This window comes from Cuculus canorus, chromosome 12 (assembly GCF_017976375.1).
Source record: "Cuculus canorus isolate bCucCan1 chromosome 12, bCucCan1.pri, whole genome shotgun sequence".
NCBI classification, from domain to species: Eukaryota; Metazoa; Chordata; class Aves; order Cuculiformes; family Cuculidae; genus Cuculus; species Cuculus canorus.
This window is the reverse complement of record NC_071412.1, coordinates 4947611-4973338: the sequence shown is the minus strand read 5'-3', so window position 1 is coordinate 4973338 and position 25728 is coordinate 4947611. Positions and strand designations below refer to the sequence as shown.

General features: G+C 44.7%; 1 protein-coding gene across 2 annotated transcripts in view; it reads left to right on the top strand.

The window, feature by feature from the left end:
- FBN1 (fibrillin 1) overlaps positions 1–7186 on the top strand; it is a 158949-nt gene extending 151763 nt beyond the window's left edge. For both annotated transcript variants that reach the window (XM_054077541.1, XM_054077542.1), the window contains exons 64-66: positions 2088–2319; positions 3314–3488; positions 5923–7186. In XM_054077541.1, the coding sequence (XP_053933516.1) occupies positions 2088–2319; positions 3314–3488; positions 5923–6312 (797 nt within the window). In that variant the 3' untranslated portion in view covers positions 6313–7186. The remainder of the gene's footprint in view (positions 1–2087; positions 2320–3313; positions 3489–5922) is intronic.
- The last annotated feature ends 18542 nt before the right edge of the window (positions 7187–25728 follow it).

Here is a 25728-nt window from a genome sequence, read left to right as displayed (position 1 = left end):
GTTAAATTAGAATTTAATCTGCAGGGGGGGATGAAAAAAAACCCAACCCAGCACTACCAGGTCTGGCTGCTGGAGGACATTGTGGAATCTGAAAGAGTGCAGCTCTCAGCTTTGCTAAACATCTTGGCTGTTTCCAGGTCTTTCTGGGTGAGAGCATTTAACTAAGCCTATTTCCAAACAGGTGTACACTGTTAGTCCATCTTTTGAGGCCGTTCAGATTTTATACAGGGAATATCAGTTTCAAAATTCATAAGCACTGGTATTTCCCTCATTGGAAAAAAGGCTTCAACCTTGGCACCACAAATACCGATCACCAGAAACTTCACTAGGGAAAATGACACTGAGAGCCACACACAACGGAGGAAAGACTGAGCCAGCACTTGAACATCTCATCTTCTTGAACATGGGGCATTCCAGACAGGAATGCAAAACTGCAGGGAAGAAGGCTTAGTTTCCTCCATCCTGATGGCATCTCTCATCCCGCTGAAGCTGAGCATGACAGAGCTGTGTATTACAGAGACAGAGGAGAGCAAGGCTGGTGACTGACCGCATGGTTCGTGTAGAGTCCGAGGCTCCCATAACTGTTTTTTTCACTTTTCTTCATATTTTTCTTCCAACAGTCTCCTAAGATATGGGAACTAACCCCAGTAGTGTCCGTACTCTTGCTGCTATGAAGCGAGGTGAAGCAATTGTGTCTGCTCTCGGGGCAGTACCTTTCTGTGGCCCAAACATGCATTTATGATATTGATGGTTTTGCTGTGTTAAGTATGACAAATATTGAAACATCGCTCTGAGTTAATGGTAAAACTCCTACAGGCTTTGGTAACACAGAATTCAGCCCCAGTTTTTAATATCTTGTGGTCTCCACATGTTCACACTGTAAGGTCTCTAACTGTATCTGCCTAAGATACTTATCTAGGCCTCCTGGGTGTACCACAGGGAAAGAATCCATGTAATAGGATTTTCCGTGACAATTCCTTTATATTCCTTGGCAATCCCAGCTCTGCAAACAGTTTGTCTTTTTTAGCTCGTTTAATGAAGTGTTCAGGGACTTTTGATGTTGCTGCAACACATATTTAGATAATCACTGAAGAATGCTTTGGTTCCTCCCATGTCCTGTGCTGTGTGCGACTGCATCCCCTGCCCAGGCAATTCCGTACTGCACCGTGCTGTAAATCAGGCTGCAAGAAGTAAAGGCATTGCTTTTAGACAAAGAAAAGGACGGTAATGTTCTGGATTAGTACTTACTCTCCTGTAACCTGGATGCTGAAGTCAGAGATGCTGCTCTGCGCTTTACATTTTATCCATACAGTGTCCAGATGGCGTTTCTCGCACGTGTGCACACACACACACGCACGCAATGTGCGTGTGCAGTGACTTTATCACAGAAAACAAGGAACAATAGCATTCAGAATGTTTTAAAGCCATTTGCCACAACAGACAAAAAAAAAATTAAAGCAGCTACTTTTCAAAAAAACAGCCATTTACAGTAAACAAGCCTGGAGTGACCTCGAACTCCTACAGTGCTGCACTTGGGAAGTTTGCAAAAAGGCTGGCTCAGAATGTCACAGTCTTTTTTGTATCTGCAGCTGACTTTATTTTTACTTTACTGCTTGTTCCTCTACCTTACTTGTACCTATATTTAAATGTGTTTAAGGAAGGATTTTCAGTGACTGGAAAAGGTGTCAGAGCTTGATGCCTTACTTTGATTCCTTACTCTTTTTCCTTTAATGTTGAATAGTGTTATGAACACGGGATTACTGGAACAAATTATTGGCTGTGCAAAGTTTCATTCTTCTCATTTTTTTTCTGGAACAAAAAAAAAAAAAGTTGCCTCTGATTCTCTGCTCTCCAGAGCTGACCTGGCACGAAACGTTGTCTGTAGAGTAGCCCAAATGTTACTGTCTTGTACGGTTGTAGTCATCTTCTAATGACATTTGTCTCAGCCAAGGGTGAGGCCAACCCTGTTCTCCGTTTCTGTGTCTGATGTAGCAGCGTGTTTAGCAGCAGTCAGGCACAACCGAAGGGGAGGTTTGGACAAGACCTGAGAGTAAAAATTAACGTGCTTTGTTCTGCTTCTTTTCCAGATGAAAATGAATGTCTCAGTGCACACATTTGTGGAGGAGCATCTTGCCACAATACTTTGGGAAGCTATAAATGTATGTGCCCTACCGGATTTCAGTATGAACAGTTTAGTGGAGGTTGCCAAGATATCAATGAATGCGGTTCTGCACAAGCCCCATGCAGTTATGGTTGTTCAAATACTGAAGGTGGCTACGTCTGTGGATGTCCACCTGGTTACTTCAGAATAGGACAAGGGTAAGGGATTCTCGTTTTAAACTAACAGACATAAAGGGGACATAATCCACTCCCTTCTCTGTAGTGAGGAGCAGCAGAACCCGGGCGGGGGGATTGTCATCAATGAAAGAGGGATAGGATTGTGCAGGTGCTCAAGAGGTGGATACGGGAGGGGAAAGGTGACCAAGGGGAGGGAGCGACATGACTTTAATGCCTAATGAAATCTGGTCAGAGCTACCGGTTCAATCATGTCTTTTAAGCTACTGCTTTCCCCTCTGTCCTGCACACCCCAGCAGCTGGCCAAGTTCTCTGAGCTTGCCAGGTGGGAGCTCACCCCCCTCACTATGATTTGTGGTGTATGGCTTCTCTCCTTTTAAAAAAAAGGCTTAGAAACCCCCCCACACCTCCACCCCCCTCAACTTCAAAGACAAATGATAACACAAGTAGCTTCACCTACTGGTTGGAATAAGATATCTGTTTGCTCTTATGTTCTTCTATGTTCCGTATTCTTCTGTGTTCCAAATGAATAATTTTTTGAATAAATGTCTGTTTTATCAAGAACACAAATTTTCACTTGCCCCAGTGTGTTAGGGCTGTGCATCGTGTAGGACCAAGCAACTCAAATGGAAAGCAGAAAGATTGTGCTTAAATTTTAGAAGTGTCTGAAAGCTTTGAGACACATTATGAAAGGCTTCATTTCTCAGATTTTTCAGCAGTTTCTGAAAATTCGTCTGTTAATGTATTCCAGGTTGGTTAACAGAAATTACTAACAACTTGCAGACCTTAAGCTTGTGTTTTTAAAACAGTTAAATATTGGCAAGTCTCTCCTGGGCAGAGGCTCGTGGAGCCAAGTTCTTGAAATCAGAGGTGGATGCATTGTGATTCAGTGACAATTTTTCCAAGGAAATGGGTGCAACATAACTGCTTTATCATTTTTATACACAGTCCCCCAAATTCAGCTTTTGATAAGCTCTGTGCCTCATCGGAATTAATTTTTAATTTCTTCCTTCCTCAGACACTGTGTTTCTGGAGTAGGGCTAGGCAAAGGTCAAGGACAAGAGCTTTCACTCAGCGGAGAAGTAGATGACAACTCCCTCTCTCCAGAAGCTTGTTATGAATGTAAAATCAATGGCTATCACAAGAGAGGAAGGAAGCGCAGAAGCACTAATGAAACTGCAAATGAAACAGAGGTAATTGACCCTTTTGGGGGGAGAATGGATTTGTGGTTGTCTTGTGAAAACCGGTTTCAGAAGGAGGTGTGCCCAGAGGTGACCCCACAGGAAAAATGTACACCGCAAAGAAAGTAGACCAAAGAGCTGGGCTTGGACACCAAGTAGTCGGAGGGGAAGGGGCTTTCTGTAATCATTCACCATCATTAAGCAAAGCTCGTCCTCTGAAGCCCCTGCATGCCTAATGTCTATGTCATATGAAACACTAAAATCTAGTTTAGAGAGCAATCCCCTCATCAGCAAAGCAGGCTTGTGATGTCGGAGGACAGCAGCTGTGTAAAATATTTGTGTAGTCTTGTGGCCAGAAAGGCAGGACACGTTGGTCAGGGTGGCTGTGGAACCTGCCAAGCAGTGCTGTGTTGTGTGTCCGGCGCTGGAGTTCTCTCCAAAGCAAACTCAGAGCTCTGGACACGAACACCTCATCTGAGGGGGTCAAGGGCTGCGGCTTTTCGTGGGGCTTATCACACCCTTGCAGTCAGTCACCCAGGTTGTTGTCCTGGGGCCGAGGCTGCCAGCGAGGCTGCACATGGTGGTCACCACCGGCCCAGGCAGCAGAACACAAGGCAGGGCTTTGTTTGTCATTGCTAGGAAGTCGCTGGGGACAGAGGCAGGTTTGTGTTTGCCTCCAAGCTGGGTAGTGGTGTCAGTGAAGTGCTTATCTATGGCGATGCCAACACAACTCCACTTCTTCCTGGCTGTTGTCATTGGCTTTTATTTGTTAACCAAATATTAGTAAGTGGTTTCAGCACTTATATTTATATAAAAACTAGTCTGCTGTGTGGCACATTTTGCAAAGGACAGACATCATTTTTCACTGATCCTCTGGGGAGGTCTTTTCCTTTAGTCCTTAGCAAATGTTTCTCAAAAAAAGCATTAAAGTAAATCCTTCACCAGACTCCCTCTTCTGGGGTGTTTTCTGAATCGATCACAAAAGTGAGAGACAATGGGATGGAGATGGTTGTAATTCTGTTCTTCAGCTGGGCTTCCAGCACCACACCTCTCAGGGTGAGTGTAGAAGTTGTGGTAGAAGCATGATCTTGTAACGTGTAATCTTACTGTAGTCCCTCTTATGCAAAATGGAAATTCCTTGCATTACCTGGAGAGTCTCAAGTTGGCTCCTTTCAACTTCTTGCAGTATAAAATCTGAAGTGTCCAGTCTAGTAGTCCAAGCCAACGTCCAGCACAAGACACTGCATTTAAGCCTTATTGCTCACATTAATTATATACAGACTTCAACAAAGTGTAAACAGATTGTAGGAAAAATGTCACCAAGTACACAGTCCTCTGTGCACTGCTCACTTTTGACTTCTCACTTCTTCATCCAGTCTAGCGTGACGGGGGTGTTACAAGTCAAGGGATCTGCATCTGCTCTGACCTGGCCAGAGAAGCAGCAGGGCAGGGCAGGTCTCTAGGCTGTGCAGGTGTTTGTCATTCAGCTGATGTTATGTGTCTGCACATGCAAATATGCGTGTTGCGTTCTATATATAACCAAGAGACACTGAACACTTGTAAAATGTTGCTACACCGTCACTACCATGAGCTAAACGTCACCTCTGCTCTCTGCTGATGTGTATGTGCTGAAGAGCTTGCTTTCCCATGCACAAATACAGAGGATTTGGGAGCCTGTTAGTGTTTCCACTGGGTGCTCAGCACGTGAGGCTCTGCTAATATGGGGAGACAGGACAGTACTGTTGCCCGGCAGAGCGTGGATGTTTGGAGAAACACAGTTTATGACTCGGCTCTGCCCAAAATCAGTGTGTTCCGGTGCTCTCTGTGGTTAGCACTGGATTTGTCTCAGAGGTGATACAGGCTTTCCTAGTGAAGAAGTTACAGCTGATGTGCCGTATGAAATATTATCCTTCAGCTGATGCGGTGCGACTCACGCAAAGGGGCTTTTCCAGCACCTCACTGTGCCTACGGGCTGCCCCGGCTCCGCACCTACACAAGGCAAAGCCGATCTTGCAAAGCAGAAAACTCTCACCTAAATGATGTGCCTCCCCCTCCACAAGACCCTGCTCTCTTGCACATCGTTGTTCACGTTAGCTTGTGGTTCCCCTGACAGAGAGGAGTCAGCGTTTGCTTCTCTCTCGGTAAGATACATGTCATGGACTCCAAGCAGAGGGAGGATTTGCTTGTCAGGCAGCAGGACCCACACGCAGAAACTTCCAGTGCATGTCTCAGGCTGCCGTTACCCACACAGGCACAGTGACAATGACTGTTCTTTATCCTGACAAGCCCTGGGCTCGTAAGAGTGGATTTGACAGACGTTGTTACAGAACCTCCTTTTAAAAATCATTTCATTACTAATGAATGAGTTGGGTAGGAAACAGAGACCCACAGGCGGAGGTGAAATGCTCTCTGACAAAGCCAACTAACGTCGTTTGTTCTTGTGCAGGATCAGCAAGAGCTGGAGCCGCCCATCAGTCTCGCCAGCTGGGATGTTGAGAAAGCAGCAGTCTTCTCCATCAACATCTCGGATCTCAGTAACAAAGATCGTATCCTGGAACTGCTTCCTGCCCTCACAACACTGACAAACCACAACCGATATTTAATTGACTCCGGAAATGAAGATGGTTTCTTTAGAATCAATAAGAAGGACGGAATAAGTTACCTTCATTTCACAAAGAAGAAGCCAGTGCCTGGAAACTATTCATTACAAATCAGTAGTATTCCGCTCTATAAAAAGAAGGAACTTAACCAGCTTGAAGAGAAACATGACAAAGACTACCTCAGTGGTGAGCTGGGAGATAACCTGAAAATGAAAATTCAGATATTGCTTCATTAATTCATCAACCAAAGACCAAATAATTAAACCAAAGATAGATAGGTAGGACTGAATATTCCTCCCAATCAGATTCTCCATATCATAGGTACAATCTCACATGAGTACATTTGTATGAATGAGCACTATAATATTATTACATAAACAAGGTACAGGATGAATACCCTAGCTCAGAACAACCACTTCCTCAGGCTTTTAAGTGTAGCTGAGCTACCTTGATATGTTGAATCTTGAAAACTGGGACTTTTATCATTGGAAGTTGGCCACTGATGCTGAGACGCGTCATCATTTCAGCAGAGGTACAAGAACGTGCTTTCAACTGATGGACAGCTCTATTTTTGTAATTCTTAAACTTCGCTTCTCCAACTACAACTTACTAGGTCAGCCATTTATGATATCCATTTGGTGCTAGTAAATTTTCAACCTAGATTTATAAATGCACTGTAATATTTACACAACTTAGAAGCCAAAATTGCCATTATTCAGTCTAAATACTTCAATCAACCAAAGTTAGCTCAGTAGTTTATCTCAGTTATGCCTATAATACATAACATGTAAATTAAGTGTGTGTATACTGTAATCATGCTATTTTTATCAATGAAGCATTTGTAAACTAGATTAATAATACCCTTAATGTGAGGGTTTGTAATGGTGCTTATAAGACCAACTACTTGTTAACTGTATACACAAACCTGATGAAGGAGTTTCTGTGACTTGCCAAAATGCACTGAGGTCAGTAGGGACCATTAAACATGCTCAGAAGTCAGATGACAATCAGTGCCATCCTACACCATGACATTATGTAATGTGTCAAGAGTCATTCATATCAACAAGGGTTCAATGTCATAAATGTCACAATAAAACAGTTTTTTTTTTAGTTTATTCTGTGCCCTTGTGTTCTTACTAGAAGTGTGATAAACTGAGCTCTTGTGTTCCAGGCATTGTCAGCAGGGTTGGTTGTATATCTGTGTACACAGGTGATTTCTCCTTGAAGGTGTGCTGCCGTTTGTTCATTCATCATGCAAAGGAAGACCGGAAGGAATACGGGAACCATCACAAATGTAGGCAGCATTGGACCTCTGCCAAATCATTGTGTAGCTCCAGAAAGCGTTACTGCATTTCCAATGACTTGACCTGAATAATCCTGCCAATAACTAACTTTGATAGCCAAAACATGCAGAAGTGGATGTTAAAGCGTTATACAGAAAACTCATTTGATTTCTTTGAAGTTGTTTGTGCTGAAACTGCCTTGACTTAAGATACTCCATTCTTTCACTCCCATATCAACAGCTCTTGTCAAATAATCCAAGACTGATAACAAAGGGATAATCCAATAACAAAAGCCATCACAACTTGTAGCCGGATTGTAGTATCAAACAGATTATTTGATGATGTGGCTGTTCTTGTATACCTAAGTGTCATGGTGGATCTTCTGGTAGCAGCAGAACATTGTACTGAGGTGTCATGCTATAAAATCTGGAAGAAAAAATGAAGCAAGCGGTGTCGCTGAAACTGCTGATTGGACAGTGCTGTAGTTGACAAAGGGAACATATATTGAGCTCTAACAGCTTTGGAAAGGAAATGTACTGCATAATTTTCCCCAGATTGTGTTATTTTCTGTAATTAGACTTCAGCTCTCTTTGATTTCTTTTGCATAACAACTATAACTATATAAAAAGGAGCTTGTGCACAGGGTTACTTTGAAATTTTGATAGATGGTGTATGGGTTTTATTAGTGAGCCAAAACGTTGAACACTGGGTTTTTTTCCACATGTTGCGTAACTATGGTGAAATACAGTCAGAGCTTTACAGTTGTAAATGGCGCCCTAATTTCAGCAGGTTGGGGGTGATTTTTAATGCCAGCGGCAGTGCGCAAGATCGTATGGTTTATAGTTAAGTGTACGGTTTGAGTATTTTCTCTCCAGCCCTTAAACACTGAGAGGAGGTGAGAAGAATGATTTCAGAAAGAGCTGTCAGGACTCTGTCCAGTAGAGTTGCTTTAGCACTTAAGCTGCTGTTTAACACCTTATCATGCCAAAGGCTTCTTGACTTTCCCAGCAGTCTTGGTGTTGCCTGCACAGTTCTGCAAATCACCTTTGTTACACTGCAGAAACAAGAAATCTGGACAGACTCTCTCTTAGTGATTTAAAAATGGCAAATCCAGTCTTGCTGTACCGATCTGCACATAAAAGGATGTTTTGTTGTGCAATTATTCATCTGTCTCTTTGCAGCAATGCCCTTTAACTGGTGTATAATTTTTGCCTGTCAGTTTTCGTTGCTGTATGTGTGCAATTATTTACATTAGGTTGAATTTCTGCAGTTTCCTTAAAGTCTCAGTGGAGCCCAAAGTCTCTGCGATAGCCTACAATTAAAAAGTGGTTTGTGACCTACAGTGTGATTTAAGATAACTTCCTGTATTTGATTTGACGGTGGGATCCTGGAATGACTCCAAGCACCAGGCAGACCGAAGTAGAGGTCTTTCTGAACGTTTATCATTTTGCAATTAAAGGATATTGTTCAAATTCAAGGAAATGGTGAAGTCTTTAATTGAAATACCAGCCTGGCTTCCCTCCGTTGCAGGTGTGCACGTGACTCGGCATAGGTGCATGCACGAATAATAAATGCAATTCTTGGTTAACAGAGTTTAACAAAGATGGTTTGTTACTGTGCGTATCCAATCATTCTCTCGTTGCGTGTTGTAACAGTATCTTGTAAACTTGACAGCTGACGTATTTTGGCAGGATGTGACTGTTTGTACAGTCTCCCTTTTAAGCTGACTTTCAAAGGACCCAAAGTGTTTGCTTTCTAACGGCAGGTCCCATAGGGTCAATCTCAAGTTTTCTCTAAGGTAAATTTTCTATGCTGTGATTCAAGTTCAGCTTTGTGCTTTGGAAGAGTTAATCTGGTCAAGTGTGGACAACCTTGAGCTGTTTGAAGAGCAAGATGCCGTGGCTGTTGCCTCGCAGCTGCCTGCTCCTTCCTGGCACCAAGTTTGGGCACCTCTGGTCTCTGCCGGCAGCATGACGACAGGTGAGTGCGGGGCTGGGGCTGGGGCTGGCGCCTGGCATTGCAAAAGCCACCCCCGGCTTTTAAAAACTGACATTTGCGATGCAGGAATGTTTAGGTTTCCCTCTTTAAACCGATGCTTTACTTGAACCGCTAAAGCCTAACGGTGCTCTCACGGATCTGATGGCTTCTGCCACAATGAGCAAGGTTTGCAGCTTCCATTGCGTTGCAGTGCTGTTACTTTCTGAGTAGACACCAGACAAGGGGGAGGCAGCTTCTCTTCTTTCAACTTCACTGCTGTGACAAGAAAATTTTGTATTTATAGAGGGGAAACCAGGGTTCAGCAGCTGCTGAGGCCAGGGCTGCCTGTGGAGCTGCAGGAGCTGCCTACCCCGCCCAGTGTCCTCCAGCTGTCCTGCACCAGGTCGGACAGGAGCTAAGAGGACACACCAGCTTCTCAAAGTTGCGACATCTGGGCCTAAGATCTTGCTTGCTTGACCCTCTCCCTGGAACCAGTCTTCAAGCTTTTCTGCTTTGGTTGGCTTCATGCTTGTGGGAGCGGCCGGCAGCTAACGCCAAGATAAGATGTACAGCAGGTTAATCCAGTAAATCCAGGTTGGCAGTGTCCTACCAGAGTAGTCGCCCAGAGTAAGCCCTCATGTTATCACAATCTTGGCAGAATACAACTTGGCTAAAACTCTTGCGTTCAGGAAATCCCAAAGCTTCTAGTTGTTGCCTGTGGGCCGAGCGTGTTGGATGGCTGCAGAAACCCATGTGTTCCCTGCGCGAGCTCCTGTGGTTTCATGACTGCGAAGGGAGGAGCTCCTCATGCAAACTCCTTGTCAGCAGCGTGGATCCAAGGTATCACGTTAACCTGTGGGATCATGTTGGTTTTGGACTCTGGGAGAACATAAGACAGGACAAGCAGACAGCTGTGCTTTGGGGCAAGGCGTGACAACATTTACAGTAATGGAAATGCAATGGTTGCAGAGGTTGCAGTAGCAGCAAGAAGGAAAGAGAAGGGGAGAGCGTAGAAAGCTGCACTTGTTCGGTGGCCCCAGATGCTCCAATGCACGTGGCCTCTGCTTCACTTGCAGATGCTGGTCCTGCACCAGCTCTGGTGCCTTGCGCTGTCAATCACAGGTCCTCGTGCAGGCACTGCACAGCAGCTGTCCCCACAAAGAGAGACGCGCCACCACTGGTTTGCTGGCGCTGGGGAGGTGGAGGGGCTCAGCATCAGGGTTCTGTGCTGCTGCTGCATTCAGTACCCACTTCACCAAGGTCCCTTGTGCCCCTGGAAAGACTTTGAGGGCAATGCCTGGTCCCTGTGAATGGGCCATGTACTTCAATTCGCCTGAATATAAGACCATCTTCCTGTGCAGCAAAAACCGTGAAGATGCCGATGACTTCAGCTCTGACAAATTCCAACAATCTACTTCTGCTGTCCTTAAAACTTGCCAAATATTTCACACCCTTGTAACAAATGCTTTTGAGGAATATCGCGCCCAAGCCAACTCCTCAATTATGAGCTTCCCATTGAGTTCAGCAGGGGAACCTTGAGGCCAGATAGGTCACCAAAGTGTTTGTTTTTGTATTTTAGGCTTTCCTTTCTATTTCTAGGATGCCCCCGAGCAGCGCGGTGAATGTGGCCATTGAGGCAAAGCTGGGCTGCAGCCCCGTGTTGATCCCTGCCAGTTCAACATGTGCTGTTGGTGCTTGTTAGCACAGAGCCGAGTCTTCCGACTGCTTAGACCCATGTCCACATGTGTATGTGGAAATAGGTGTATTTTTTTTTCTGAGGATTCTAGACAGATAAATGTATCTCAGTGCTTCCAGGCTAAAGTCACATTCCGCTAAACCTTTGTTAAGTACCCAGAAAGGGCTTTTTTCCTTTCTCTTGGGCTGAACCCTTTGTTTGCACATGGCGGCAGCTCAGGCTCAGCCCTTGCCCCAGCTTGGCTCTTATATGGAATCATATAATGTATTGCGTTGGAAGGGACCTTCAAGATCATCCAGTTCCAACCCCACTGCCATAGGCAGGGACATCCCACCGGATCAGGTTGCTCAAAGCCCCATCCAACGTGGCCTTGAAGGCCTTGAACACCTCCAGGGACGGAGCTTCCATGACTTCTCTGGGTGATCTGGGCCAGTGCTCACCACCCTCACAGTAAAGAATTTTCTCCTTATATCTAATTTAAACCTGCCCTCCTTCAATGTAAAGCCATTACACCTTATCTTGTCACTACATGCCTTTGTAGATAGTCCCTCTCCAGATTTCTTGTAGGCCCCTTTTCAGATATTGGAAGGCTGCTATAAGGTCTCCCCGGAGCTTTCTCCAGGCTAAACAACCCCAACTCTCTCAGCCTATTCTCGTAGGAGAGGTGCTCTGGCCCTCCTATCATCTTTGTGGCATTCTCTGGACTTGCTCCAACAGGTTCACGTCTTTCCTTTGCTGAGGGCTTCACAGCTGGACACAGTAATTCAGGTGGGGTCTCACAAGGGACAGAGTCACCTCCCTCAGCCTGCTGGCCACACTTCTTTTGATGGTTGTTGGTTGGCTTTCAGGGCTGTGAGCATACGCTGCCGGCTCATGTCCAGCTTTTCTTCCACCAGTAAGTACCCCCAAGTCCCTCTGCAGGGCTGCTCTCAATCCTTGGTGCAGGATGTTGCACCAAGGTCCCTCTGGATGGGATCTCATTCCTCCAGTGTGTCAACTGCACAACACAGCTTGGTGTCATTGGCAAACTTGCCGAAACACAAGGGTGCAGTCCATCCCACTGTCCGTGTCACCAATAAAGATGTTAAGAAGCACTGGTCCCAATATCAACCCCTGAGGAACACCACTTGTCACTGTTATCCACTCAGACATGGAGCTATCTATCACAACTCTTGGAGTAAGTCCATCCAGGCAATTCCTTGTCTGCTGAGTGGTCTATCTGCTGAATCCATGTCTCTCCAATTTGGGGACAAGGATATAATATGGGACAATGCAAAATGCTTCACACAAGCCCAGGTAGATGATATCCCTAACTCTTCTCTTATCTGCTACCTCTGTAACCCCATCGTAAAAGCCACCGAGTTTGTCAGGCACTATTTGCCCTTTGTGAAGCCATGTTGGCTGTTATCAGTCACCTCCTTGTTTGCCATGTGCCTTACTATAGTTTCCAGGAGGTTCTGCTCCGTGATCTTGCCACGCACAGAAGTGAGACTGACTGGTCTGTAGTTCCCTGCATCTTCTTTATTGCGCTTTTCAAAAATGAGGGTTATGGTTTTCCCCCTTTTTCAATCAGTCCAAATATCACTGGCCTGCCATGAATCCTCAGATGTGGCGGGCAGTGGTTTAGCAAATTCATCTGCCCATTCTTTCAGGACCTCCAGATGCATCTCATCGGGTCCCATGGACTTGTGCACCTTCGGGTTCCTTAGATGGTCTCAAACCTGATCTTCTCCCACAGCAGTTGGTTCTTCATACTCCCAGTCCTTCCTTTTGCCTTCTTCATCTTGGGTGGTGTGGCTTGAACCCTTATTGGTGAAGACTGAGACAAAAAAAGTCATCAAATACCTCAGCTTTCTTCAGGTTTATTTGTTTATGAGCTTCTCTATGACTCCCAGGGCTGTAGGAAGTGAGTGCCTTGCAGACGTGCTTATTGAGCCTTGCTACACCCTTGTGAGGTCAGGATATGTTTGTCATCCTTGTTTTACAGGGCAGGAATTGAGAACCAGATGTTTTTGTTTGGGAGAGCCCATCGGCAATGGCCGTTCTGCCAGGAGCAGCCCTGAAATGGTGAGGTGTCCCTGGAGAGAACAACAAGGAGCCACATGGGCTCATCAGCTGTGACAGCCCTGGCAGGCATTAAACTGTGGAAACGGCTAAAACATGGCCCAGACAGAGCCTGGTGGAGCCCTGGCTGCTCCCCACACTCTTCAGAAGGCCAGGGTCATGTCCCTGTGCTCCACACCCCTGGAGTGGCCTTCCCTGTAGGTTCCCCACCCAGGGTGCCACCACCGCGGATGCAGCAGCACCAGTTAAGAGAAAAGAAACACAGAGGGGCAGTGCCCAAGAGTTTTTTGCTGGAAAAAGATTTTGGGTAGGTGTCCAGGTCAGCAGGTTGTGTAGAGATAATCAAAAGTGACACAGCTGGTGAGCACGATCTGGGCTCTGCCAGCTTCCCCGGCTCGTCTCTGAGGCTGCTGGATGAACCAGCCAGGAAAACGAGGCTACTGCTTAGTTTTCTTTGGAGGTTGATTCTTTATTCCTATCGTTCCTATGTGAGGTGCTCCAAGGTGATCTTTTTTTTTAATGTTTTTTGGCGTTTTTCTGTCTTTGAGAACCCTGGATAAATGATTTTTTTTCGAACAGCCCATGTGGGACTGAGTTCGACTGTAGCTGTAGTGCAGTACGTTATTCAGCCAGTAAAGCCGTCTGGATTTCTTCACTTTGCAATGTTGTGGGTATGCTTGCAGCTCTGTATAAATGTGTTGTTATTGTAATCGTAATAAATACTAGAGCCGTGAGAAATGTCTGTACCCAAACCCAAACCAGGTGAAACTCCCCTGGTTTTGGGTTTCATTATAATCACAAGGCTCAGGCCAGGTTTGTCGAGGTTCATGAACCTCTCTCTCAAGCTGGGCTCAGTTTCAAGCAATCCTGGGCCAACTTTCAGGCAAATCTAGGCCAAGTTTTGACTAGATTTGGAACAAATTTTAGGTGAATAACAGATGATTTATGATTTTAGGTTCAAACCATACAAACCATGGACTCTTTGCTTGGTTTCAACCTGTAACCAGGAAGTCTTGGCACTTTGGATGAGTTTTACTTTGATTTTGAACGTTGACCGTAAAAAACAAGAAATGAGAGCAAAGAGGTGAGTCCCAAGAACAAACCACATAGAAACTGGTTCAGAGTGGGAGCCCAAAGCCCTGCACTGCACTGAGCACACGCTTGTGATGCTGCGCCAGCAGCAGGGCGTGTTCCCCCCACCACAAGTGACGCTGTGCATGTCCTGCTGGGGGTCTGACGTGCCTTGTGCTGCCCCAGTAAGTCCTCCCAAAATAATTAAGCCTTCCTGAAACCCTTAATTTGAAGTCACATGTGCAATTTCCGAGCCTGGACTGCATTTACTTTAGGTTTGCCCAATGCAGCAAAGATCCGCTCCATAATGCATGTTTGCATTTTGAAGGGTAAATTCAGCTAAGGAACCTACAGAGAGGAATAAGGCCCATGGTTCTCATCCCCATGTTACATTTCAATATGACTCACATCCAACCACAGAGTGGGGAAGCGGAATTCCTACCTGAATTGCTGAGATTGAGAGCGATGTGGTGTCAGTTCTCCAGCCTAGAGGTGCCCAGCAGGGTTATGGGTCTTGGCTTACCAGGGCTGCCAGCTCTGCCATGGCATGGATTCCTTCAAGATGGAAAAAAAGCTGAAAATCGTTCTTATGCAGATTTCTTTAGATTCATTCAGGTACTTTAAAGGGATCTCCAGACATAAGCTTGTCTTTTTAAATAAAAAAATATATATTATCATTAAACCCCTTGGTCATGAGATTCTTTTTGTGCCAAACATAAACTGGAGATGGAAAATATTTAAGCCGGAGCTGGCTTCAACTGTCAGGCAAAATATGAACAACTGAACTGGGAATATAAGTATGGGGTCCAGAGAAGAAGGTGAGAGCACAAGTTGCTGCTGCTTTGAGAAACACATGATAGGAGGGATGGGCAGGAAGAGAGGAGGAAGGTGCCAGCGCGGAGCAGACGAGGAATATGAAGGGAACTGCGCTGTCAATGTGTATTCACATCAGTGCAAAGCTGAAACAACAGGAAACTGGGAGAGAGGAGAAAGGGAGTGAGCGCCTCAGCAGCGCTGGCTCTGCAGGGCAGCTGCGCAGATGACTTTTTGATGTGAATCAACAGACATTTGCCCTTGCGGTAGCCAACTCCACGAGGCTACTGGCCCTGATGCAAAGTCTTCTCCATCAGCTGATGCTCCTGAGCCAACCAGCACTTGAAGAACAACTGTAAAGCTCACCACAGGACTTTGGCTGGTGAGTAGTTACAAAATAAACCGAACAGAAAAAACCCTAAGGCCTGTCTGGACCAGAACAATATGAGACCTTAGCAAGTATTGAGTGTAGATTAATAATTCCTTAAAGGCAATTCCTCTTTTACTGAATCTGAAAACAGCCCCGGGTAACTTACCAATGAAGATTTTAACAGATTTCCCGTTCCACGTGTTCAAATTGTGCTTGCCAAAAGCATAAATCTCCTGCTCTGAAAATTTTCATTATCGGGGGTGTGTCTCCACTTCTCAAATCCGCTCCTGTAAAAGATGTCCCAGAACTTTTTCAAATTCTCCATGTCCTCACAGCCCAGGGAAGAAGTAGTGACTACAGAAGGTGTAAAGCCCCGAGATCCTCTGTCTGTTGGTAGAGCTCTTACGCCAAAGCACCAGAGGTGAGATGCTGCCCCATGTCAGACCAGCAATGGTTTCTGCTCTTGGAGTACAACTGTGGGGTGATACCACACGAAGAATCGCAAGTGGAGACTCAGGCCATGACAGCTGCTGTGTGGCACAGCGGAGCTTGAGTGAGGGATGGGCAGAGGTCCTGAGGAGACCTCATCTTTACTTTTAAATCATTTAAGATGTCTGTGTTGTATGGATTAAAACTGAAAGCAGCACCCAGCAACAAATGGAGAGAGAGAAAAAAAAGGCTGAAAACAATTTGCTCCACATGTTCCCAGAGGAAAGAGAAGATGCTGCACACCAGGAAGCAGAACTGCATTTAAAAAATTCAGTCTTCAACTAGGTCAGCTCCATCTCAACTTGCCTATTACGAATTTGCCCCAGAATTTGATTTAGAAGACTGATTTTATTAAAGATCATGTTGTCACCCATACGTATGTCTGCTACAGACGCCCAAAATACGGTGGGAACAAGAGTGTTTTCTGCTCCACAATGACAGCACAGATAAAACCATGGGAGGAAATTGTGGGCCCACCGTGACCACCAGACCCAGGTTGAAGGCCAAGTCTGGCAGGAGTTGCACAATTCTCTGGTGAAAAAAGACCGATTATTTGTATTGGGCACATTTGTGCTAACAAACAGCACAGTGTTCTGTTCCCCACAGACCAGCCTGGGATTCATTTTGAGGATACAGAATTGGTAAAGGATTTACGCAGGGGATTTATGCTCCGCTGGCCTCCTGAGCATGAAATGTCCTGCATCCTCTCTAACCACGAGCAGTCCTGTGGGAGAACCAGATGGGGAGACAGGCAAAAGGGAAAGAAATGCCGCTGAGTTTTCAGCTAAGCCCTTATGCCTCCAAAATCTGCAAGTAACCACTCTGCTGCGAGCCTCAGCAGTGGCACCAGCCCGTGGCAGCCGGGCAGGAGAGCGCTCTTCAAATCTACTGCAACAACAGAGTCCTGAGACAATAGCTAATTATTCCACTGCATCCAAGTGGCTGTGCTGAAGTTGCTGCTTTATAGTCATGTGCTGCTTCAGCACAGTCGCATGTGGATGGTATTCGCCCGCTACTCGTGCAGAAAGAGAAACGTACCACGAGGCTCTTGTACATCTGCTCCAGAGGCAAAGCTTACATGGAGAAAGACGGGCTACGGGCTTGGGCTGCTCCTTACATTAATGGAGAAATGGCATTGCCAAGAAACAGTAGTGTAAAAGCGAGTGAGGAACCTCCACCTGCCGGAAAGAAAACGCATATCAATGCACAGAATTATATTCTATGTGGTAATGGATCCTGATTCTACTTGCTGCCTCTTTTTCTTTCCTTGGAAATGAGGATAAAAGTGAAAGCCAGCGGTTATTTTGTGTCCTGTTAGTCTAGATTTGTCCAGATCTGCCCTTGGTGGGTCAATACCTTTAGAGGCAAGTAGGTATGGTGGAGGGGTCACGCTGTGTGTGCTTCTCTGCTCCAAAAATATGTCAGCAAACTGATCTCTCATGACGTAGGGTCCTGCTCAGAGTGCTTGGATTACGTTTAGAAAATGAAATAAGAAAGATGATGGTTGATCGGAGTAATATAATCTATGGCATGCAAAATGAATTTTGAAAGAAATGCACAGATAAATCATTTATCCTCACCAATACCGTCTCTATGTTTCTTATCCTGGTAATTGAGACCATGTGTGCGCTGCAAACAATAACTATGGGAAATTACTCATGATTAGCCCTTCATAAACTTGGGAAATGAAAGTGATGGGAAGTATGATCATCTTAATTTTTTTTTTATGTTAACAGCTCTAAATTATTAGGGTGGGAAGAAAATGTCAATAGAACATAAAAGTGCTTTGTATAGTGCTCACATTTGCTCATACTTTCAAATCCACTGTGGCTTATTAGTTCATGGGAAAAATGACAAAAAGGAATAAAACCCAGAAAATGAATCCAGTATCAACATCTCGCCTCTATAGTAACAGAGAAATCGCAACTTGTGGGTAAAAAGTGACAATATTAGGAAATGTTTGTTGGGCAATTGTGGTGATTAACCCCTTCCATCCCGCAGTACCTCCAGCTTCCTGCTAGCCAGACACATTCCTACAGATTAGAGTGCCCGATGCTCTGTGCTGCTCCTTGTATTAGGAGCCTGGAGCTGGTGAGGCCCTTAACTTCTGTTTCAAGAGTTTATTGCTCAGCTGTAAAAATTCTCCCAGGGAAGAAACTTGACAGAAAAATGTCTCTGCCTGGGAGGAGTTTCTGTTCTGAGTTTGGTTTGAATTAGTTCAAGCCCTTTTCGACTTGCAGTAGGACAATGGAGCAGGATTCCCTCTCTCTCCCTCTTTTATTCTTTTTAAATAAAGTGAACATCCCGCCAGGGCAGCACACATGGCAGGCGGCGCCCAGCCCAGAGCCCTCTCTGCAGCCGTGCCATGGCGTTAGTGCAGTTTCCCTGCCCTGTAAAGGGCCAGACTTCATCCCTTTTCTCGCGCAGACACAGGCTCAGATGGTGACCTGTGTCCTCTCTGTGCCAAAGCCACCGAGGGCCAGTTTGGCCGTGGTGCAAGCTGGTAAAGTCTGCCTTTGCTGTGATTAGAATCATAGAATCACCAGGTTGGAAAGGACCCACAGGATCATCGAGTCCAACCATTCCTAACACTCCCTAAACCATGTACCTAAGCACTTCATCCACCCATTCCTTAAACACCTCCAGGGAAGGTGACTCGAAGGATTGCTCGAGGGAGCAGCTCGCTGCTATGCAGAACCACCAGGGCTACACTTCCATGGGGTTTTTGGCTTTTCCCAGAGCTGGACGGCACGTCAGCATGAGCTTGTCCTCCCTTAGCAGAGGCACAAGGCAGTCCCGGCCAGCCGCGGGCTTAAGCTGGAGTACCGGGTAGGTTTCCCAGATAAAGGGTTTGGCCCAGGGAAGCTGCTCTCTGCAGACCTCAGCCTGAGCCAGGGGGTTCATGAAGAGGCAAGAGCGTTCGATCTATTACACTGCTGCACAGGCTGCCTGCGGGACTGGTAAATCTATTATAACAGTCAACACTTTATGAATGAAGTCCTGTCCCGCTAAAGTCAACGGCAAAACTGCCGTTGATTTCACTGGAACAAGATTTTAGCCCAAAATTCTCAAAGTGCCCCTGGGATTTCACACCCAGGCTCAGCACAGCCACCTGCAGGGGGAGGGAAAGCAGAGCCCAGAGAGGAGCCCTGGTGCTCTGCCAGCTGCTCGGGCAGATGTGCTGGGAGTATCGCTCTGGCAATGCCGACGGGGCTGGGTGTGAGATGGGTGCTGTGCAGCCGAAGAGGCTGACGGAGATACTTTGGCACAGAAATTCATAGATCAATGGAGTTCTGCCCTGAGCTCTCATTGGGCCAGAGAATAACTAACAAAGAAATGAAAATTTCTATGGAAAGAGAGAGAGATGTCCCACTTGCTCAGGAGTGCCTTGACCCTGAGCCAGTAACCCAGCCTCCGTAGTCACTTCTCTGTGTGCATTTGATTGACTGAACAGCTACTTGATATCATCCAGAACTTCTTATAAAATTAGACATTATTAAACGTAAAGGCAGACTCATAATACTTGCCGACACTTATTTCAATAATGATGCTATGCTTGCCACTCTACAGGTCTGACCTGTCACTTGAGAACTCAAATGACCCATAACTTAACAGGTTTCAACCAGCTATAAATTCAAACGGGTTCATTAGTTGGACTTGGTTCGTTATGTCATATTCTGTCCAACTCTTTTACAGCCATTTAATTGCTTCCTGCTTATACACTTTCCCAGCACACATGACCTCTAGTGACTATATTTTCCCATCTACCTGGGTAAATGAACAAGTAAGATTGGCATTTGATTCCAGAAAACAGAGCAATGGAACATTACTGTTATTTAACAGCTATTTCCCTGGTTTCTTCTTGTTTTGCCAACTCTCCCCATACCTTACCATGTGCTAAGCTGACCAAAAAGTTTTTCTCCATTTTTGGAGAAAACCAATAAGTTCAAGCACCTTTTTTGCTTTGACAGTTACTTCCGATTGGCCCTGCCACTGACCAGTGGTGAGCCCACCTCTAGACTGCACTGTGGCATCTCTGATGTACGGAGATCTTCTCTTGGGGTGGGAATCTGAACCAGGAGCAGTCTGGCACTCTAAAGGTATGGCTTGTACACGGATTTTTTTTTTTTGATGTCTAAGAAGAACTGAGGTTCATTTGGGTTTAGTCCTCACACATAGATGCTGCAACTCTTTCCCATTTGCTGTGGTCTAACTCTGGTGAAGCTCATGCTGCATCCTTTTGTTTGGGTGGCAACGGATCCAGCCTTCGCTTCACTGCCTGCTTTCCTGAAAGGCATCTGTGAGTTTGGCAGCTGTTAGGCACTGACCGCTTGGATCAGTTTGGCTGAAGCCGGCCAGTGGTTTGCACTTTTACATTTAGGCACACATACAGAAACAAACTGTCAGTATTAAACTTAGTTCATAGGTTATGGTCACCATGAAAGAGTTCAGCTGTGCGGCACTCGACACAATTTACAACCAAGGCTGTAACAGGGGTTCCTTTCCACCCCTCCCTCTCATCATAAAAGCTAATTCAGAAAGTGTTTCTTCCTTTTTTTTTTTTTTTAATCTACAGTGCTGTAACAGAGTCCTTCAACCACTTTCTGCTGTGATGCCACAGACGTTTTTATGCAGCACTAAATACATCTCAGGTTGGACTCTAAAAATCAATGCATTATTTTTATTTCCCTTTTGCTCCTTTAAATGCACAGTTTGTGCTTTTTACAGTCATTTTCACACATTACTTCCTAACAGTTACAGAATCATTGCTTCAGGGAATGAAATCGTGCCCAAAAGTATGCCACCAAGCCCAGCCCGTGAACTCCTTCATCCTTTTCCATAGTACCTGGTCCCTTCAGGTCATAGGTGGCATAAAGCCAAATTTCCTTCCAGGAAGGACAGAAATATAAAGCGATGTAGTAATTCTCTCCGTACTGCATGGTTTAGTATAAACACAAAACAAAAGGCACTTGCTGCTGCTCCTTTGCAGAGCTGGCAGGAAGAGACCTCGTGTCTGCAGCTGCTCTGGGACCTGATCTGACTTCTTAGTCACACCTGATCTTCAGGATATGAAGACAGGAAACAGTGAACATCTATGGATGCCACATACTGGGGTGGGAAAAGGCGAGATGTGCTTATGGCACTTGAGGAGCTTAAATAACTGAATGAATTTATTTTGAGCAACTCCATGAACTAGATCTTGCTGGTAGCTCCAACGTCTGGAGGTAATTGCAAAGTGGGGGAGAGAGAGAGGAGTTAAATAGAAAGAAACATATTCTATGAAGTCCACAGCTGAAGTACACACAACCCTTGTGGTCCTATCATGTCTGCCCCATTTGGGAAGCTGAATGTGCTTATTTGTTCATCTGAGCAAAAAAAACCTTTGTCCCACTGAATGCCAGTCCAGCAGCGTTAAAAAATTAACTCTTCCAAAATTAATTCATTTTTTGACAGATGCCACTATGATTTGTAGCTGTAGACTGAATGAAGTCATTCTAGGTGGAAATGTGATAACCATTTTCAGACGTACAAGATAAAATAATGCAGTGAATGCAACAGCTAACTGGAGATATAACAGTTCTAGAACTAAATTCTTCACTGATTACTACGCAAATCAAATACTAAGCAGGATTGCTGGTATTGCAATAGCCAGAGAAGGCTGATTGACTGTAAAATAACTTCTAAGCTTGTATTTTTATGGTTTAACATTTAGAAACGTCTTTCAGAAGGCAGATTGTTACAGAGAGGATTAGCAGCCCTAGCAGAGGGTGGGCAGACTTTCAACAAACTCCCCTGCAAGTTTCCAATTAATGAATTCAGACTGAAGAAGTAGGTCCTGTTTTCTTCTAATTTAAGCTGTTATAGTTGAAGCAAAGTCTCTCTTTGCAGGTTGTGAACCAATTTGGTTGCTAAAAGACTCTTTTAAGCAATGAATGATATGAAGCTTAAGTTCAGGAAGCAATTCAAAAGGCCCTTCTAGCTCAGAAAAAAGCTAAACCATTCTTCAGGCTGAGTGAAGGCTCTGGCCCAGGTTGCCGAGGGAAGCTGTGTCTGCCCCATCCCTGGAGGTGTTCCAGGCCAGGTTGGATGGGCCTTGGGCAGCCTGGGCTGGTGGGAGGTGTCCCTGCCTATGGCCCATGGGTTGGAACTGGATGGGCTTTAAGGTCCCTTCCAACCCAAACCATTCTATGATCTTTTAAAACTGAAATTGTGAGGAAAAGCTTCATTTTATCACTGAGGCGTGTAGAGGGAAAGGAACTAATCTTGATTATTGCTGCTGCTTGGTTTATGGACTAAAAACACTGAGTGAGAGGGAGTGATATCCAGCCTGCGAATTATATTCTTCAGTCATACTAAGGCAAGCAATGCTCTGTAGTGTTGAGTTTCAGCTGCTCTCCTGTCCTTGGCTTGTTCCTCACAGCTAGGGAAGCATCACTGGTGTAACCTCGACCGACCGATTTCAGGGAGTCCTAATGTCTAGGTACATCACTGCAAGTTAAAGGGTGTAGATTCCCTTTTCTTTTTGTACTGCACGTGGCTGCCAGATGGCAATTTAGTACTTATTTGTGTGTTGATAATTAAAGTGTTTGTGATACTAAAGGACAAATCACTCTGCCCTGGAAATTAAACACTCGTGCTACAGCCTCCTGATCCTTAGTGAGTATTACATTAGTCAATTTGTGGCTAGCCCAGTAACTCGATAGCAGCGAATTATGTAGTTATGTGGGAACTCTGGTTTTTGGAACAGGCTAATGTTCCCAAGCTCAGGCTGAGCACTGCTAGGGTGTGTCATCTGTGTGAGGCACTCAGCGGAAAGAAAAAGCTGTGAAGCCCTAATCTCTAGTGCTTTCTGAAGGACAAAATATATCAGCAATATTACATTAAGGTAAGAATGGGAACAAATGAAACTATTTCTCCACCAAGAACTTTACTCTGTAGCAAGAGACTGATCAGCTAAACAGAATTTCTGTCGATACTATGTTCAATTACCTGTTTACTAGTGCCTAGTTTAGGTTTAGGTAGGATAACTCTGAAAGTGGATTTGTGCTGATCAACTGTTCAGTCCTTACCTTCAACTCTATGTTTAAAAGTTATACAGGACATAGAACGGGTCACTGGAAAAGATGATTTCAGTGTTGTGGGAAAACGAGTAAAAGAAACTAATCCTGACTCACGGCCGAAGTAATTTTTAGTCCTGGTGTCCTCTTACACTCATGCTGGATTTAGTCTACCATAACTACCAGAATCTCAGCCCAACATCCCCATGTCAGTCCAGAATGAAGGAAGGAGAAGGATGACATCTGAGGACCCAAGACTCAAAATATTGCTCTCTGTTCATTCACTCTAAAAGTAGTTTTGTTGTTAAATCCCAGCCTGAATGCCACTGACCTCAGGCCTGACTCTCCCACTGTATTTTTGAAAATTCTATCTACCTTCAGTACTAACATAACAGCCTAGTGCTTCTTCATGCTTTCTAATGCATTCACACTTCAAATTTACTCTGGAAATTAGAAAGAAAACTGGATTGTGATAAAGCCAACTAATACCTTGGTGAAGTAGTAGGAAACCATACCAATGTGACTTTTAAAAATAGCAACCTATTTGTTACTACGTGCCAAATTCTGCTCTGTCTTACATACCCTTGCAGTTTGATTCATTAAATATTGGGGATACTAGCCTCTATTGGACCCCTTACAATCAGCTTTCAGCTCTGGAGAAGGTTTCTCCGCAGAGCTGTTCCGCAGCAGCTGGAAAGGTCTGGAATCTAAGATACCCTCCCGAGCCACACAGTGAGATCCGTGCGTGTTTGGAAGGGTGAGTCTCCTTGAATTCCAAGAGATATAATGGTGTTGAAGTTATTTTGTTTCATACAACAGCAAAAAAGATGGCTTTAATTTTATGCTTATTGATGTACGTAAACACATACACTTTGTAAGTAATGTTTGGATTTATGTATAGCTGTGTCTAAGGCTGTTCTATCAAACACGTCTTTTGAAGCCAAGATTCCTGTTCGAGAACACACCCAAAACTTTACTGTATGAGGCAATTATGAGACCCACTGATTCATCATTTGATGAAACCAGGAGTGCCCAGTATTGCCCAACAGAAGGTTACATAGGGTCCTAATGAAGTGATTCTCTTGCATAAAAGGGAACAGATGTAGCCGACTTCATGAGAAATGGAGCTGTGACCTGCTGTGAGTTCCCATTGGGCAAAGTTTCTTTCAGATCTGAGAAGTTGCTCCAGCTGAGTCAGAATATTCCTCTTGTACTGCCACAGCTCCTTAGGCTAGATTTGTAGATTTGGATCTGGGTTGCCGCAGGCTACATTCTACCATATTTCATTTAGTTACTGTATTGGCAAAATATCCTCTGACTTTGCAGACTGTTTGAAAAGTGACTGCTGGCTGAGAAGCTCTGCCCTATGGACCAACAGAAACTTTGCACAAACTGGATCTGCCTTAGATGCTATATGATAGATGCTTAGATGATAAGATGCTAAGATCTAAGATACACCATCTGCTTAGATGGTGTATCTCATTGGAAAATTGAGCCTTGTCACTTTGCTCAGGTTTTGGATATCAAGAGAGATTGCAAACCTTCCTGCTGTACTTTGAGGTATAATTGTGATTTCGTCTGCCCCAGAAGTAACTCCCGTGGCAATGGGGTAAAGCAGAAAGCCCGGCCTTTCAAATGAAGAATAAATGTGACAAAGTAGCTTTTGTGGGCTTGTACCAATCTTAACGTAAGGATATGCTGCAGTGAAGAGGAAGTAGGCTTCTGATAGTAACAGTTTAGGTGAAGAATAGAGAAGAAATACTGACACAGTTGTTGATGATTGAGGATCTCCAGATGAATTCCTGCATTTCCTATGGAACTAAAGTCTTTGGGCCGGAAATGGAAGCTTATAAATCCAAACAATATCTTGGGTAAACAGTACAGTAAGTGACTATGCGCTGTATTTCTTCTGCATTGAAGCAAGCACCACGCTGACATCCATTGCGGTTCCTATATATTGATGCAGTGTTTCAGGGAATCCTGGTGTTAAGGGACAGAATAAACCCAACTAGCATGATGGGGCACGTTCCCCTAGGCGTACTTGTTGCCCGTCACCCCATGCTAGAGTTATTTGCTCAGTGGTGTTAGTTATTCTGAGTCCCAAACCAGATCTTCATTAAAGCTTCCAGGAAAGCAATAGCAGTGTGGATGTCAACAGGGCCTTCAGCATCAAAGCCACAGAAAAAAATTATAGATGGAAAAGACCCGTTAGGTCATCTACTCAACCCATCTGCCAACGCAGGATTATTCTCTGTGGTGTGCTGCTTTGTCTGCATCAAGCCAAAGTGGTTTCCACAGCTTCCCTGGGGACACTGTGACATAGCTGATTAGTTCTTGCCCTTAGGAATAACTTTCAGTCTGAAAAAACAGGAGCATTCGAAGTTCCTTTTTGGTGGAGAACAGGAACAGTGAGAGAAGAAGACAGAGTCTTACAACCATACTGTGTCTATCTCAGATGTAATTCTCTATTAATCACTTCTTGTATACAGATTATATGAGGCTGACAGTATGTCCCACCCCACAGCTGTCTCAGTAATTATTCCTTAAATAGATTTTGTCATCTTTCAGTACTAAGTAGCGCACAAACCCTGAACAATTGCATTTCATTCGGCAAACATTCAGAACTTGCTCTCACTAGTGTTTGAAGTGTTCTGTCTTACTCTCACTCACTTTATTGTGCTCAAGTTCTTTGGCAATTAGTGTTCTCATGTCCCAGAGACCCATAAAAATTAATTCCAACATATTTTCTTTAGGTGAATTAAAAACACTTAACAGATGTTTGCTAAAAACAACTGCATGTATAGATGGGACTCTTGACAGCTATTGATTTA